The sequence below is a fragment of the Columba livia genome, chromosome 26, assembly GCF_036013475.1.
Source record: "Columba livia isolate bColLiv1 breed racing homer chromosome 26, bColLiv1.pat.W.v2, whole genome shotgun sequence".
Taxonomy (NCBI): Eukaryota; Metazoa; Chordata; class Aves; order Columbiformes; family Columbidae; genus Columba; species Columba livia.
This window is the reverse complement of record NC_088627.1, coordinates 4360801-4376432: the sequence shown is the minus strand read 5'-3', so window position 1 is coordinate 4376432 and position 15632 is coordinate 4360801. Positions and strand designations below refer to the sequence as shown.

Sequence of the window (15632 nt, the reverse complement as noted above, 5' to 3'; positions counted from 1 at the left end):
GCAGCAGGACTGCAACAGCTTGGTGAATGGAGAAACCAAAGGTTGTGGCTGACCCGTTGTATCTGTGTAGACCTTCCAGCCTCTGCCCTTTTGCTGGACGTTAATATCTCTGATTTGTTTAAAAAACAAACTGGCGCTACACAGAGACGTTACATTCGATGTGCAGTAGCTCTAACACAGGTGCCTGCCCTTCCACAACACTCACGGGTGTTCTGGAGCACAATGTACAACCAGCAGAAAAGCAGCGCTTGGTGCCACGGAGCAAACAGGAGCAGCACTTGAAGCAATCACTCCACAGCTGAAGGAGGAAAACCCCAACCACACAAAGGTTTTTCTTTCCAAGCACAGCAAGGGTTCATTAATGAAACTGAGCAATAGGAAGTGGCATCCAGAACAGTTCATATCTACAGCCAGTGGCAGGTGTTTCAGACACAAAATTGCTCTTCCTGGGTACAACCCAGCACAAGGGACCAAGAAATGCTGTCACATCATAACCCTGGAGCACTTCTTGGGTGGCACCGAGCAGCTCCACGTCTGAGCTGGGCAGGAGCCGGGGAACTCAGCATCTTTGCTCAGATTTTCGGTTTTGGGAGGGTAAACCCTGTGCTGCGAGTTGTTCAGACGCCTGACTCAGAACATGAGGACAACCTGCAAAAGTGATTTAACAGTGCTGAGTCACCCTTCAAGCCCATTCATCAACAGCAGTGCTTCAAAGTGCTTGTTTCCCCCCCCCCCCCCTTTGCTTTTTAAATAAAACAGGGAAATTGAATGCAGAAATGTCTGCTGAGTTCTTGCCTTGAATACTGCATTAATGTTACATTTGCCTTTAACTTACACATCCTATTTAAATGAAAGACGGTGCTGTAGTTATATATTTCCTGTATCTCCATATTCAGAATTTTATCATTGTCTATTCCTTTTAAGTTTCAAGATCTCCTCCCGTCCTTATAAACAGCATAGGAAACAAATCTCAAACTCAGAAAAAAAGGGATTTAATTCCCAAAGAGATTTCAGTATAACCAAGTGAGTAACAAAAATGTTTGAAGTTCATATTTTTGGTTTGAATTTCTTTGCAACTCATGCCGATCCCGTTTTGTAACAAGAACAATGAAGTTTAGATCAAGGTTGTTCAAATAACTTTGTAATCACAACTGAAAACAGGATGAGAAAAGCGGCAAAGTGACATTATTGGTTTAAACTTCGAAATTTCTCTGCACACAAGCCCCTCGCCTGTACCACCTCTCTGGTCCCATTTCCAATATTCTTGAGCTCCCCAGGACACATACATATATATTGCATTTCTTATGAAATTCAGGAGCAAATTCAAATAAATTAGTGAAATTAATGCTTGTGTAGTGTTAGCACGCTCCTATCTTTTCCTGTTCTTCACCCTTATCCTTTCCTGATGTGGAGCTACACTGGTACTTCTGTTCTCTGGCCAGCAGAGGGAAGCAGAAAGATATTTTAAAACCCGCTTTGTGCAGGCTGAGCTCTGCCGGGCTCCTTTTCAAGTCCAGCCGACACTCAGGAGGTGCCAAGGGCCTCCTGGGCTTTCTGGATCCAGCTTTCAAGCTGCTTCCTCGGCTGGTGGAAAGAGGATGCCCGTGGCCCCTGCTGACAGCCTCCTGCTGTCTGGTGACTACGTGGTAACCCCAGAACTCTGAAAATTAAGTATATTAAGAATTTCTGAAACTTTGTGTACCGGGTATGTAAAGTAGGTAAATCAAGGAAGTATTTGGCATCTTCCCTCTTTCTTCTTCTGCCTTTGGCATCTTCTCTTTCTTCTTCCTTTGATCTCTTCCTCCTCGCTTGTCTCTCCCATCTCGGTGATATCAAGAGTGTATTATCTCGGGATTGAATAACAGCAATCAAGGACGCAAAGGACAAAAGATGAGGGGAAAATGATCAAGGTAGAGAAGTTGCTTAAATAACCTTCTGTAGGCGCCATCAGTCTGTCTGGTCAGCTTCCAGGAGTTCCAGGTGACCTGATGCTAAGTTGTGACTAAAAGAGAAGAGGCAGAGTCTTCGGGTAGCTTCACAAAGCACTCCCTTCCCTTTGAGAATTTCCTGCTTGAAGGGCAGAGTGGGCAGGAAGCCAAACCACAAGCTACACAAGGGCTGGGCTGATTCTTTCTTGAGCTTTATCCCTAGAGAAAAGTTACTGCACCAGGGAGGGGATGGAAAGCATTCGATCCATTAACACTAGACCGTGGGGGGGCTGCTGACTTAGTTTCCTCCACCAAAAGCACTTGACTCCATCCTCTCCAGCACAAGCCATTTTGGAACACATTCCTTTAGCAGAGTAGTCAGGGATAAATGCCAGTACCTGAAGTTTACCCGCTTGTAATTTAGACAACGTAAAGAGCTTATTTGCTTCTTACTGCCTGACCTAGAATACCTAACAGGTGAGTTGACCCACTTTTGTACCTCTGCCAGTTTACCACTCTCTTCACACATCCCTTTGGGTATCAGAACACTGGAGTTAGCAAGGTATTTCTGATGGACTCACCTCGCAGCTCAGCACCCCCTTCTATTACCAGAATACGATTCAAAGCATTCAAAGGGCACCAAGGTGCGCAGTCACTTTAGCAGGAGGCAGATTCCCATAGGCGTGTAGATGTCTAATCTCCAATTACTTTCAACAACACCGAGGTGATGATGGGCATGCCAAACCCGAGCTGGATGCGCTGGATGGAGAAGGGCTCTGTAGCCGTTTCCCCGACACGTGCTCTCCTGGAAGGCGTTAATCAAGAACGTGCTGCCAGAGTGGTAACTCCTGTTGTAGGGCAGGGCTGAGCATGGGACTCCATCCAAACCTCAGCAGGCTGGTCAGCGGGAGCAGCCAAGCCTGGGTAACATCAGGGAATGGAGCTTGCAGATGCAGTTTTTTATCAGCTGCTTTGGAAACCTGCTGCAATTTTAATAGCCAGTTCTAGCAAATGGGACCAATCTTGCTTTCCTCAGCACAACCCTCTTGTCCATGGAGCACAGGGTGGAGAACCTCAGGCACGTGGCAGGGTTTCTACATGGCTTGGCCATGTGGAGATGCAAGCTGAAGACCAGAGCAGTGTGGTGTCTGTTCTGCTTCTAGTTCTGGGGGTTGATAAAAACCAGCCAGCTCAGGATCCTGCTCCGTGTGGGCAAACCCTCACACCACGGCTTCAGAAATCTCCTGGAAGTTGGGCATCCTTGGAGAATCACACCGGGGCTAAACTGAAACGAAGCGTAAGTCAGAGCAGCTCTGCTGAAATTTCTGGAGTTGTATCACGTGCCGCAGCTTTTGGCTTGTACTGGAGCATTTTCCTAGAAAGAAAAACAGGTGGAAAAGATTACTTGTGAGCAAATCCACAAGGATTATGTGTGCAGATAACAAGGACTGGAGACCTGCGGTCTGATGCCTTGCAGTGCTCTTCCAGTTTTAATCAAAGCGGCACGTATTTGGGGTTTATTATTTTTAGCACTGTAGGAGCACTATTACACTTGTCCATGCACGTAGGAAAGAAACAGCTCAGCTGCAGTGAAAAAACAGACTGGTGAAGCGATTTGCCCGTGATCTCACTGTAAATCAACAGCGTCTTCTCCGGCAGATAGCACTGCCCGCCCGCTCCCATCCATTCTCATCCTTGCTCTACTCTTTTGCAAGACCAAGCAGAGCAAGACCAAGCAGACCCTGCCTAAGGGAGAGCAAGGTGTTCCAGACACCTTGAAATGTATGTGACATAATTAGGAAAAATGAAATGGTGAGTTTTTCCATATCATATAAAGCAGAATAATATCATCATAAACTCAAAACCCAAGATATTTAAGTGTGAAAGGAGGACGTAAATGTACAAACACTGTTCATCCTCTATTTGTGAAGTGGGATGGTAATTTACCATGGAAGCTGTTTGGAGCAACAGATACACAAATTAAAATAAAGAAAAAAAAGTAGTTCATTAGTGGAACTCAGCCATGAGGGCCAGTAGGATCCATTGTAAGAGGGGTTTAAAAGTTGTTTAGATACATATGGACACATATGGACTGTACGGACCATTGCTCTGCTCCAGCATCACTGTTCTCAGAGTTATTCCAGAAATAATTGGTATGTTTTGGTCTGTGCTCAGGAAGATGAAGAGCAGGGATGTACTGGGGACAGGAGCTGTCCCATTGGCATCGGGGTGAGCCCGTGCTTGTGGGAGACAGGTATTATAATAACTATTACACCTTGGTCAACGCGTGTGCTATTTCTCTCGCTAGAATGAAACTCCAGGCGCAGGATTTGACAGTGTCACCAATCTGTCACTGGCTTTGCTGCCAAAAGCAAAAAGCATCCAATGAGTTTTCATCCCAGAAATCCAACCTGCCTTAGTTGGTTGTACAGAACTCCCGCCAAGGAGCTCAAGGCAGGTGAACGTTACACCTTGAACAGGTTCTGGGTTTTGAGGTTCAGCCTCAGAGCTGGGACTCAGGTGTGCGTACGGACACCCGGCATACCTGCCTGTGCCCTTCCACCCGCCGTGGAGCCGCACCAGTTCGCACCAGCTGAGGACCCAGCCTTGGGGTTCAGTTCCTGAACCTCCTGCTGATTCACCCCTGTGTAAGTCACTTAACTGTTCTGGGCCTGCTGCTCCCCACCCGGCCCACGGTGACCAGGCTTCACTGGGGTGTTGTAAGCTTTAATCCGCAGGAATTCAGAGCGTGTTCTGAGATACAGGAGATAATAACAAAACATAAAGTGTTATTAACAATTATCAGATAGTTTATAATAATATACACACTGCTAATGGACTTTCCTGTCCCTTCAATGGCGTGTTGCTATCGCTGTGATTACTTTGGGATTGTTTTGTTATTCTTTCGGGAGAGTTTGTCTTTTTCCGCACAGCATGTCTGCATTGCAGCCGTTTCCCAGTGGCCTGTCCGCTTTTCAAATGCGCTTTAACACAAGATACATCCACTGTGTGGAGAGGCAGAGCACAGTGACTCTTCGTAATATCTGATGACTTCGCACAGCTGTTGAAGACAGAATGAAGACGACACCATTTAATAAGCTTAATAAGCTGCCACTCATCAACCGAGACATCTTAACTGGCTGCGTGCATGTTCTTGAAGCAATTCATGCTTTTATAAAGTAATTTGATATAGTTTAAACATCAGCAAAGGTGTTTGAAACAAACATGTCTTACCTCACGGTCTGGGTGTGCAAAGAGCACACGTACAGGGTTACCGGGGCCCGGCTGACATGAGGTAACCGTGCTCGCTCACACAACCTATACGCTAAGACTGAACTTTCTTATAGTGACTCACTCCGACTGAGTATCTGCCCCAGCATGTTCTGAGCTGATTACACTAGTTTGCAGGCCATAATTATTTTCTATATCATACTATAATGGATTCACATCATATTATTTTTAACATTGTAAGAATTTGCTTCTGGGAACGGCCTTCTTGAATTAATCACTGACTCATGATTTACTGTAGGAGATAATATCTAACCTACAAGAAGCAGAACAGGAAACTATCTATTTAAAAGATGGCAGTGTCTGATAATTTATGACTATAGACAAAGAGACATCTAAAAAGAAGGCCAGATCCTGCAGTTTTTACGTGGTCACTCCTCTCAGGGTAAAAGAAGCTTTTGTCTGGTAACTGGAGGATCAGCTTTTGGGACAATGACAGCTGGAAGAACACTAATATTAGAGGAAAAAAGGAGTGAGAAACAAGAAAACAGTGTCCCAAGCTGTCCTCAAAACCGATATTAAAATAAAGCCAGTTAAACATTGTGGCTATTGTAGGCATTTCACTAGTTGAATATAGAAAACATGAAAAAAAACCCAACAGGGAAAAAGCAACAGTATTGTTGTGTTTGAATCTATTATGCGGGTTTCTTGCTACCTCCTCACTCTTCTGCATAGTGTCTTCTACTTACATCAATGATCAGCCTTACCTGGTAGAGGTTTTCTCTCGCTATGGCCTGGTTAGAAAAAGTCCCAACAATAAAGAGACTTAAACACACAGAGTCACATTTCCTGCGAGACTTTCAGGTCCTCAGCGTCTGTAAATGCAGCCGCACCACGGGCGGTCACACAGGGATCTACCTGCACCGGCTGAGCGCTCCCAGATTCTGGCCCTAGTGCTGCCAGCAGCTGTATCATGAGAGTCACCCGCAATGGAGACAACCGGATTTTAAATGTGGGTTTTCCTTTGTCGGTGATTACCCACAGGTGAAGTCAATCCAAAGGCTTTCACAAGCCCTTTTTCTGAAACACACCTCTATGGATTTCTGCAAGCAGAGCAACAACGTTTCTGTGTCTGAAACCACAAGAGGATTAAACTGGAAAAAATGGGAAAATGTCCTCCTCTGTGTGCATGGGCATTGAGCTGGGAAGAAAGACATTGCTGGTGACTTTAGTTCTGATTCTGCAGGGCACAAAGCACCATCACACGCAAATTCAGGTCCCTCAGACCTTCTTAAGGCACGTTAGATGTAAGCAGGTGTCAGGACACTAGTGAGCTGTGGATAGGTCCCTTTGAACCTCAGCTGAGACAACCATCCAGAAACCATCCTCACACTTTTGAGTAGCCATGAGGACTCACTAGAACGCCCCACAACTCCGTGTAAATGCCGGAGGCTTCAGGAGAAGCCACTTTAGTGCATGATGTACCAAGATCCACAGTACTCCATCTGCAGGCCCAGTGCCTGGTGAGTTTGAGACCCGCAGTGCGAGGACACGTAGCTTTGTAGCTTATCTCACAAGTTACACCGCGTGCGAGTTCTCCTCCTGTTTGATTTTTTTTTTAATTGCTAATATCTCCGTTTGTTCCTATGGCTCAGGACAAAGTTTAGTGTTGCCTTATCAGTGTCCCTCGAAATGAGCTCTGCCCAGGACAGCACGTTTTAAATCCAGAAGTGATTTCCTCACGCAGTCCTGTTATACCGGTTCTTTTTCCTTCTGTTACGTTCACTGACTGATGCGCTCTCTTTCCTCAGTGCCGCTGTTGCAGCCTTGTTTGGTATTTACATCCTTTTCCTGTTTGATAGGTCACTACAACATCACCGGTTCCCTCATCGAGGTGTCTCCCACGGGTATAACATCTTGCTTCAAGTCAAACACCTTCCTCCTAACAAGGGTGGACAGATTTACTCCAGAACCTGCAACTCATATAAACCTCCAGGGAAGCAAAGCAAGCTCCTTTCAGGCAGGTCCAGCCTGGCAGACGTGGGACAGTGTTCCTGCAATGTCCCCACTATGTCACCTGGTCTGATGGGGCCAGTTATTGCCACAGGGTCACAGGAACTGGCTCAGGGGTGAAGTGTCCCAGGGCATTGCCTTGGAGGGGAGTGTGGGTTGGTAACACCCCAGAGCAGCGTATCAGAGGTACCTTTATCAGATGATCCCTCAGACGTTTGCAAACAGTAATTAAATACTGCACCACCCTTATGATGGAGGGGTAATTTCTTATCCCCATTGCGCAGAGCAAGAAGCCAGAGCACACATGACCTGGAAAAAGATCCTTCACGTCCCAGGAAGAGGTTTTATGCATTAGGCTGCGCTTCTTTTTGCATCGCCAGTGGCTAAACTCAGCCCCAGAGGAACACGCTGAGCACAGAGAGCCGAATATGGGAACCGCTGGGCAGGAATGTGGAGGAGGCTCATGGCTGCGCAGCAGCTCAAGGAACCCGATGGGTAAAACACTGACATCTCCTCAGCCCCAGCTAAAGCTGGGAACTAGACCTGGAAAGGGGCTTGTGAAAGTCTCAGCTACTTAATTCAAGCCACAGCTGCCGTCTCTTGTATCCATCCTACCACTTGGTTCTAAGAGATTAAAAGGCATGAAATGAAACTCCCTTCTTCCTCCTCCCCCTTGGTATCCTTATGAGAAGACAAATAAATCTGCCTATCAGCAAATTGTCCAAGTAAATTTATTGTCACTATGCACTGACGTTGCCTGGCCTAAGATTAAGATCAACAATAAATTCCTGACCATGGAAAAGAATGAGAACACAAGAGAGCCCACAGCTCTCCTTACCCAACAGGTGTATCTTTACTACATCTCTCAGCAGCTGTATCTCATAACAGGTGTTTTGCAAAAAGAGTGGGAAGCCGTAGGCTGGGAGGGAAGCAGTGCCAAGTGGCAGCTGATAAGAACAGAGGGCTAGAGGAAAGGGCAAATTAAATATGAGAAGATCGCCAGTCTGTATTATCAAAAAACACAAGAACACTCCACGCCCAAGTGCTGGGGTTGGAGGAGAGAACTGGAGTCATCCGGCACGGCTGTCGGGGCTGTCGGGGCTGTCCTGGGCTCAGCACTGTCACGCTCTGGAGCAGTTGGTCTCTGCAGAGGCTGGACCACAAGTCTTGGTATTTTACAATAAACAAAGGGGCTGCCTATGGCATTGCAACTGGACCCTTTTTTCCCCCACATCAGTTCCGGAAGATTTTGGCTTAGGAGGGTAAAGCATCCACCTCCCCAGGGCACTTAACAGAAACCACAGCTTTTATTTCTAGGCATAAAACCTCATCAGTTTGGGATGAGTTCCTTACATCTCTGTTTCTTCTTGACAGACAAACGCTGCTTGACTCCCTGTTCCAGCCATTCCACTGAGTAAATATCCTCCTCCACCTGGGCTTCGCACAGGGCATGTAGGACCCTTTGTGAGTGGGGCACAGTAGGTTTATGATGAGCACCAAGTATCTAAATTCATATAAAATCGGAGCATGGTGCTTCCTGACATGTGTAGATGGTCTAACATGGCTGAACGGTCTCCAAAGGGCCCCACAGCAGCAATGTGGCAGAAGCAGTGCTGGAGTCCCGGCCGCCAGCTCTTTATTTAACTTGTTCATCCGTATTTTACAATATTATTTTTTAAGGCAAGACTGAGAAAAGCGTGTTTGCAATGTAAAGGCCATTAAAGCATCACTGGCTGTCAGTGCGTTTGACAAACAGGTTCTGTGAGTTCTGGTGCATGTGTAAAACTATCACATCATTCTGGCTGTTGAGACAACAGACATTTCACCTGCAATGTGTTTCTGTCTGATTGGAAAAGAGGAGCGCTCGCAGGGAGAGAGGAGAACAAGCCTCTGTGCCCCAGCTGAGAGCAGCGTTACAGAGCGCCCAGCACCGTCTGCTTGGCTTTACACCTCTGGATTCAGCGCAGTTGTGTCCTGCAGAGCTGGTCCTGGGCCGGAGGCAGAGCTGAGCTCAGCCTGGGCACATCATGTCCCTCAGTGCCCACTGGCTATTTGTTGCCGGGCGCAAGTAACGTTATTTTTTCAGTTAGTCACACTCCTATTTCTTACCCTGTTTATTTCTTCTAAGGTTCTTAAGTCCTTCTGGGAGGTGACTGAAGGGCTGGAGAAGCAGACAATAGCAATACTGCAATCATTTCTAGCGTTCGAGCTTACCCAGCTGCAGATTTTGTACCAGCAATAGCAGACGCGGGTGCCGTCGGTCTCTCCAGAGCCCTTGCAGCAGCACAAATGGGGTAATGGGCTTTTTGGAGCCGCGGCCGGATCACATCCCAGACTTGTAACGCACTGCGGCAACACGCAGCTCCCCGAGAGCTGTTGTGCTGACTAAGCCGGGACGAGATCCCCAGCCAAGGTAAATCACTCTCAGTTCAAGGAACAGAGCTGGGCCAGTTTATTCATGCTGAAGATCTGGCCCAGGATTGTTAAGGAGGGTTACCAAAAGTAATTAAAGAGGAAGTGAATGCGCTAGAAACAGCTTCTGCAGATGGCAGAGAAATGCCATCTTTCATTTTCCTCAGTCTTTCGTGCCAAATATATTACAAACTCGTGCAATCCATGTCAGTGCACAGAAGGGACAAGGGGACACCATCGTCACCATCCATGTAGTCTTTGCTCTGTTGCTAGAAAAAAACCTCACATCTCTTCTCCAGCCCGAAAAGAGGGGAAGAAAATTCCACTGGATCAAAACTCGCAGTCACGAGATCAGAGGTGACTTCGTCTCTGATCCTCTTCGATACCCAACACAGCACCAGGGCACCTCAAACACAACGTGTGGGTGTCCCAGCAGAACACGGGATGCTGTTGTTCCTTGTACAACGATGGAGAACCACACCACACACTGAGATCCTCAGCTGCTTGGTTGATGATGCAAGGAATGAATAAGCATGAATAAAGACATAGAAACTGGGTGTTATTTGTAGAAGAGAGGAGCGGAGCCCTCCACCCAGCACCGGGGATACCAGAGCTCTTGCACAACTCAGCTCACGTGCTGCCATGGCTCTCTTTTTTAATGCATTTCTCTTTTTTTAATGCATTTCTGTCATTGCAGGCGCTTGCTCGCCCAAAGCACCTGGGAAATGTGCCGGCACCCACAGCGGCGGTGGGAAGTGGCTCCCAGCGCTGGGAGCAGCAGAACCGGGGCACCAGAGCAGGGTCCTCAAACAGGACTTGTGCAAAGCACACACTACATCATAGTGGGCAGCCCTGTCCTCAGCCCACTGTGGCTGGTGGCTCAGCAGCTAATTAGTGGTGCTTCGTAGTGTATATCGAAACATGATAATTAGCTAAAGTTGATCGAAAGCTTCCAGTTGTGTAGATGTTGAGTGATTACTACAATTAATGCAAGGTGCAAAATAACTCCTCTTGGTGCTTTCAGCTGGTAAACGAAATAGAAATCGGCGACTGAGCACACCCACAGATGTTACCCAGGCAGCGGGTCCTTCCTACCAGGGTAGAAATAGATGTGAAGGGCATCGCGGGCAAATCCTGCCCCTCTGCCGCTCACTGGCTCGGAGAACAGACACGGGTTTGCTGCACGGCGTCAAGCGCAGCTGGAGCACGATGCCTCATGTCACCACCTCTGTGCCCACACCCTCCGCAACCCACCGGGACGTTTTACAAGCTCATCTGACCGGAGTCAGCACAAACCAGCCACCGACCGTCCGGAGCAGACGCCGCTCCAGAGGAAGCCGCTCGCGTTTGTCAGCACGAGCCCTTTTGCGAAAACACAAGTGGGTTCATACTTTCACACGACCTTTGTTCGCTCCGAGGTGAATCGCCTTCATCACTCGTATCTCAATCTTCAAAAGGAACTGGTGGGCTCCGGGCAAAGAGTCAAGAATGCTCTCATGTATTTGGGAGCTCTGCTTTACGCAACCTCTACAGCAACTCGCCTTTGCTGGAAGGGATGAGCGATACTGAGCCAGTCAGCAAAACACCCACCCTCGGCAGGGCTGGCAGGGGGCGGCGACTCGTCTGCTCGTACGCTGGTGTGAATCAACCAGCGTTTCCCCGCACACAGCGGAGTTGCCGTGATCTAAATAAAACCTGACAAAGCCAAGATCACCCAGAAAACGCACCTTGCTCTCTGCCTCCGCCCCATGAACAGAAAGCGGGGGAAAGTCATTTGCACGCAGCAGACGTGCGCAGCTCCAGCCAGCGCCGTCCTCACCCCACGAAACTTCAGATGGGTTTGTAGCCAGTGTGAAAGGGAACAGCAAAATCCATCCCTGTTCTGCTGGGAGCCTCAAGTTACCAGTGACATGACTTTGGCTGTTGTAAATCAGGAGTAACACCACTGGAATCAGTGGAGTTAGACTGGTGTAACTGGGAATCAGATGCGTAGTGCTGTGTTTACACTGGTAGGAAGTTACCTAGAAATCAGATTTTTAGAGCTGCTGAGGGATGAGGGGTCACCAAGAGCCTCTAACATCACATGCACAAAACACCCCCCAAACCTGCGCTGCACCCGCCTGCTGCTTCGGGGTGATGCAGGGACCTGCAGATTTCACAGCACCAAGCATTGGGGGGTTGCTGGTGTGCCTGTTTTAACCGGAGCAAGACAGAGGGCACGGCCTCGCAGAACTAACAGTGAATCAGAGAAATCCTGCTGAGGAAGGAGTTTATGATATGAAGGAGTGCAGAGTGCTGGGAGAGATCTTCAAACACTGATAAGCCTTCAGACTTATCTGAGCCTCATCTCAGGGGCCCTCCTCGTCGTGATAACAACACTTAAGTAATCCAAAACTCACCAGCCTGATGCGTTTCAACGTTTCAAAACCCCCTTCCCAGCGGGAGCAGAGCTGCTCTCTCTGCCCCAGACATGGGACCAGCCTCGAGTCCTTTCTGCGCCCCTGAGGTCACCTCCTGCCTTCCCAGCTCCAACCTCCAGCGCTGGGTGCAAACAGTTCACTTTCCATCTTTCAACCTTTATTACTACAGAATATCCAAAACAACAAAACCAACAACACAGTTACAAAAGGAGTTCACGGAGAAATGTGAAGCAGCCTGTGTTTGAAATGCTCTGTGTCACCGTACTGTGTCAAATATAAAACAATGCATATTTATACATATATAAAATATAAAAGGAACAATACATCAGAAATGTATAAACAAGGGCTATGGAGGCCTTCGTGGTATTTACAATGAGTGAGGGGGGCACGGGAGCGGCAGTGTCCGAAACACGGCGAGGTTTAAATGCCGCTGTGAAAGTCCCTGCGGGCAGAGCGGGGCGCAGAGCTGCGCTCAGCCCCGCTGGAAATGGTTTGAAGGTTCTGCATGACTGGTGCTTGGGAGGACGCCAGGGCCCGGGGTTGGATCCGTCACGGGCCAAGCAGCGAGCAGGGGCGGCTCCTGCCCCTGCCCGGGCTCTGACAGCCGTGTCAGCGCAGCTGCGCGCTCCCGGCTGTGAAACAGAAGGTCAGGCCCATCGCCAGAAGGGAATAAAATAAAATAAAAAATAATAATAATAAACTCAGAGAGAAGTTCCACGTTCACATCAGTAACAGATCTTCCAAGCAGTCTCCGGCCTGGCACTGGGAGGCCCAGGCCAGCCCCAGCGGCAGTGATTTCAAGTAAAGGCAAGAAGTCAAGGCACTAGGCTGAGCTCTGTTGGGTCAAGCTTGCCGGCTTTGAGAGAAGTCCCGGTAAGTGCTGCCTGTGGCTCTTTATAGCTCTTTGAGGATGATCTGGAACTTGTCCTCTGCTTCCACCACGTCCAGGAGAAAGGCCATGTGGTTGCTGTAGTGCTGGATGATGTTGTTGTCCATGTTCACCAGGATCCTGCGGGAGAGGGAGAAGCGCCGGTCAGACGCAGCACATGGGAAGGTTCGCAGAGCGGCTCAGTCAGGAGGGCCAGACCCCCCTGCACGCTCGGGACTCCCCGCCGTGAACTGGGAACACCAGCGCTGTGGCAGGGGGGCGGCCCTCTCCCAAATGTCTCTGTGCAAAATCGCCATTAAGAATCGCCATTACTGCCCTGTTAACGATCAGCGTTATCGCGGCCGGGAGCCCCGGCCCTCGGCAGGGACCACCTTCCCCAGCTGGAGGAGCTCGGCCATGATTAATTAATTAAAGCCTTGAGACAACACAAAAGAACATCCTGCAGAGCTTTTTCGCAATTCTGCCCTCGACATGCCTAGGCCCAGCATTTGCTACACAGGCAAATTAATCTGGATTACGGCAGGGTGTGAATTTAGAGCAGGATTGCTCACTCCTCACTCGGGTGCGTTTAGGGGTGCGTTATTCTGAACAAGCTGAGGCCGCTCTGGGAGTAGATGGAAGTGGTTTGGACCAGGACGCTCTGCTCCTGCCCAGCACCAGCTCCCGTGCCGACGAGCCCCGAGCCCGTTCTGGAGGAACACACACCCGCAGGCTGAGCTGGGGGCACGAGGGCACAACTCCAACCCCGCTGCGGATCCCACAGCTGCTCTGACCTGGAATCAGTTACACAGAGACACGGGGAGAAGGAAACGCTTAAACAGCCGATTTAAACCCGAGGCTGCGGTTCTGTGCCAGGCAAGAGCCCCTCGTTACTGTAATGAAAGTAACGGGGCAGCTTTGCATCGCCCCACTGAGCTCCCGTAAATCAGCTGGGAAATTTGTCACTGTTTTGGAGGAAACAAAGAGAACAAATTATCCCTCTTTGCAGAAAGCACATCCCCTCCAGGTTCCTGCTGGGGTCATTAATGGGGCAGCAGCATTAATTGTGCAATGCTGCACAAGCCAAGATTAAAAACAAGAAAAGGCTGAGGATCTAACAAAACTCAGTTTAAAGGCACAAACACGGGGCCCTGGTGTCCCTCTGGGGAACAGCTCGGAGGTCACTGCGGCCACAGCGCGTTGCAGCAACTGGTTTCTGCGCATTCGGTGACAGCTCATCACAGCCCCCCCCATTGTCCCCGCACTGCAGGGGGGAAGGTGGCAGCTCTGTCCTGGTGCCGGGTCTGTCCTGGTGTCCAGGGCTCTTCCCGGTGAGTCACAAACCTTCACGGCTGCATCTCACCCCCTGTGCTGGGGCTGCCCGGGGACAAGGGGCCCAGGTCCCCAAGCCTGATGTCCCTGGGAGTCTGGGGTGTCCCCGGAGAGACAGCAGGGACACCCAGGGGTGGGTTGTCACCAAAACCCTTGTGACAGGGCAATCCCAGCGCAGGAAGGCAGAGATGCCATCCGTGCCTCTTGCTGCTGTGCTTCCAGCTGATTTCTCAACACAAAGGACTCAAGGGAGTGCTGATGAGGAATCTCAGCACTGCGTTGTTTTTCTAGACCAAACCTCACCAAGATACAAAATTACTTCATATTGCTCTTGAGTCAGCCCGAGACCGAGTCCATGCGGGTGAGCTCATCCCGCTGAGCTGACACTGACAGCAGGTCAGCCTGCGGTAAATCCAGGCAGGACCACGGAGCTTTGCAGCGTTACACCAGGGGAAGGCCTGACCCTCAAGCCGTAATTACCGAGAGAGGGTTGTTTATGGTGGAGCAATAGGACAAAATTAAATCTGGGGAGCAGAAAACAGTGTCCGGCCCTGACATCCAGCAGACTGGAGAAACTCCTGTACGTCCCCCACGCTTCAGCAACAACCTGTGGCATCAGCCATGTCCAGCTTCCATTAAATCAGGTGTCAAACGTATTTTCTTTTTAATCTAATTTCCTTTTCATTAGTTGCCTCTTTGCCCCTCTATTTTGGGGAAGAGATAGAAAAGACGTTACCTCTTTTCCCTCAATCATTATTAAACAAGATTCACTACTTATCAGACCAAGCGACGAACAAACCCAAAGCAAAGCAAAGCAGAGGTGGCCTGTCCCTGCAGCGCTGCCATTGCCCGGCCCGCCTGCCAGCGCGCCCGTGCTCGGGTCTCTCTTGCCGCGCGATGCTGGCGCTGAGCTGGTCAGCGCGGAGCTGCTGGCTGGTGACAGGCTGGTGACCGGCGGTGGCCACGTCAGAAGCCACCAGCACAGCTGACACACCTGAGTTTTGGCTCAGCCCCAAAGCTGTAACAATAAACTGACCCCCCTGACTGTCCTTTGCAGTCGTTCTTCTCGTGAGGCCGCCAGTGTTGCTCTTTGGGGTGAAAACTCCCATTTCTGGGGGTCGTGGGTGAGCAGCACCTGATGGCACCGAGGGCCCCAAGTTCAGCAACAGGCAGAAGAGCCTCCCGACCAATTGGGATAGCTCACTAGGACCCATCCACCATCTTAAACTTAGGACCACATCCAAAAATGCATCCAGGCCTCACTTCAGCTCCGCTCCCCTTGAAGCAAACAGGCCAAGTCTCCTGGGAATCGGGTTCTGGTGACACCAAATGAGCTGGAAGTTCCATCCAAGGAGCCTGAGGACTTTCTCACCTCCCTGTCACCAGAACACCAATGCAGAACGAGAGCTTTGGACTAACCCTCCACTGCCA

General features: G+C 49.4%; 2 protein-coding genes across 17 annotated transcripts in view; one reads left to right on the top strand and one right to left on the bottom strand.

Annotated features, from left to right (window-relative positions):
* Positions 1-76: 76 nt before the first annotated feature.
* On the top strand, positions 77-8011 carry LOC110355388 (O(6)-methylguanine-induced apoptosis 2-like). The gene is given in 5 exon segments (XM_065041241.1): positions 77-998; positions 1001-1023; positions 6111-6349; positions 6654-6679; positions 7019-8011. Coding segments are annotated over 5 exon segments (699 nt in total). The 5' UTR covers positions 77-811; the 3' UTR covers positions 7243-8011.
* A 4125-nt stretch (positions 8012-12136) lies between these two features.
* The window catches only part of GRHL3 (grainyhead like transcription factor 3), a 111031-nt gene continuing 107535 nt past the window's right edge, over positions 12137-15632 (bottom strand). For all 16 annotated transcript variants that reach the window (XM_065041811.1, XM_065041818.1, XM_065041808.1 and 13 more), the window contains one exon: positions 12137-13010. In XM_065041811.1, coding sequence (XP_064897883.1) covers positions 12896-13010 — 115 coding nt within the window. In that variant the 3' untranslated portion in view covers positions 12137-12895. The remainder of the gene's footprint in view (positions 13011-15632) is intronic.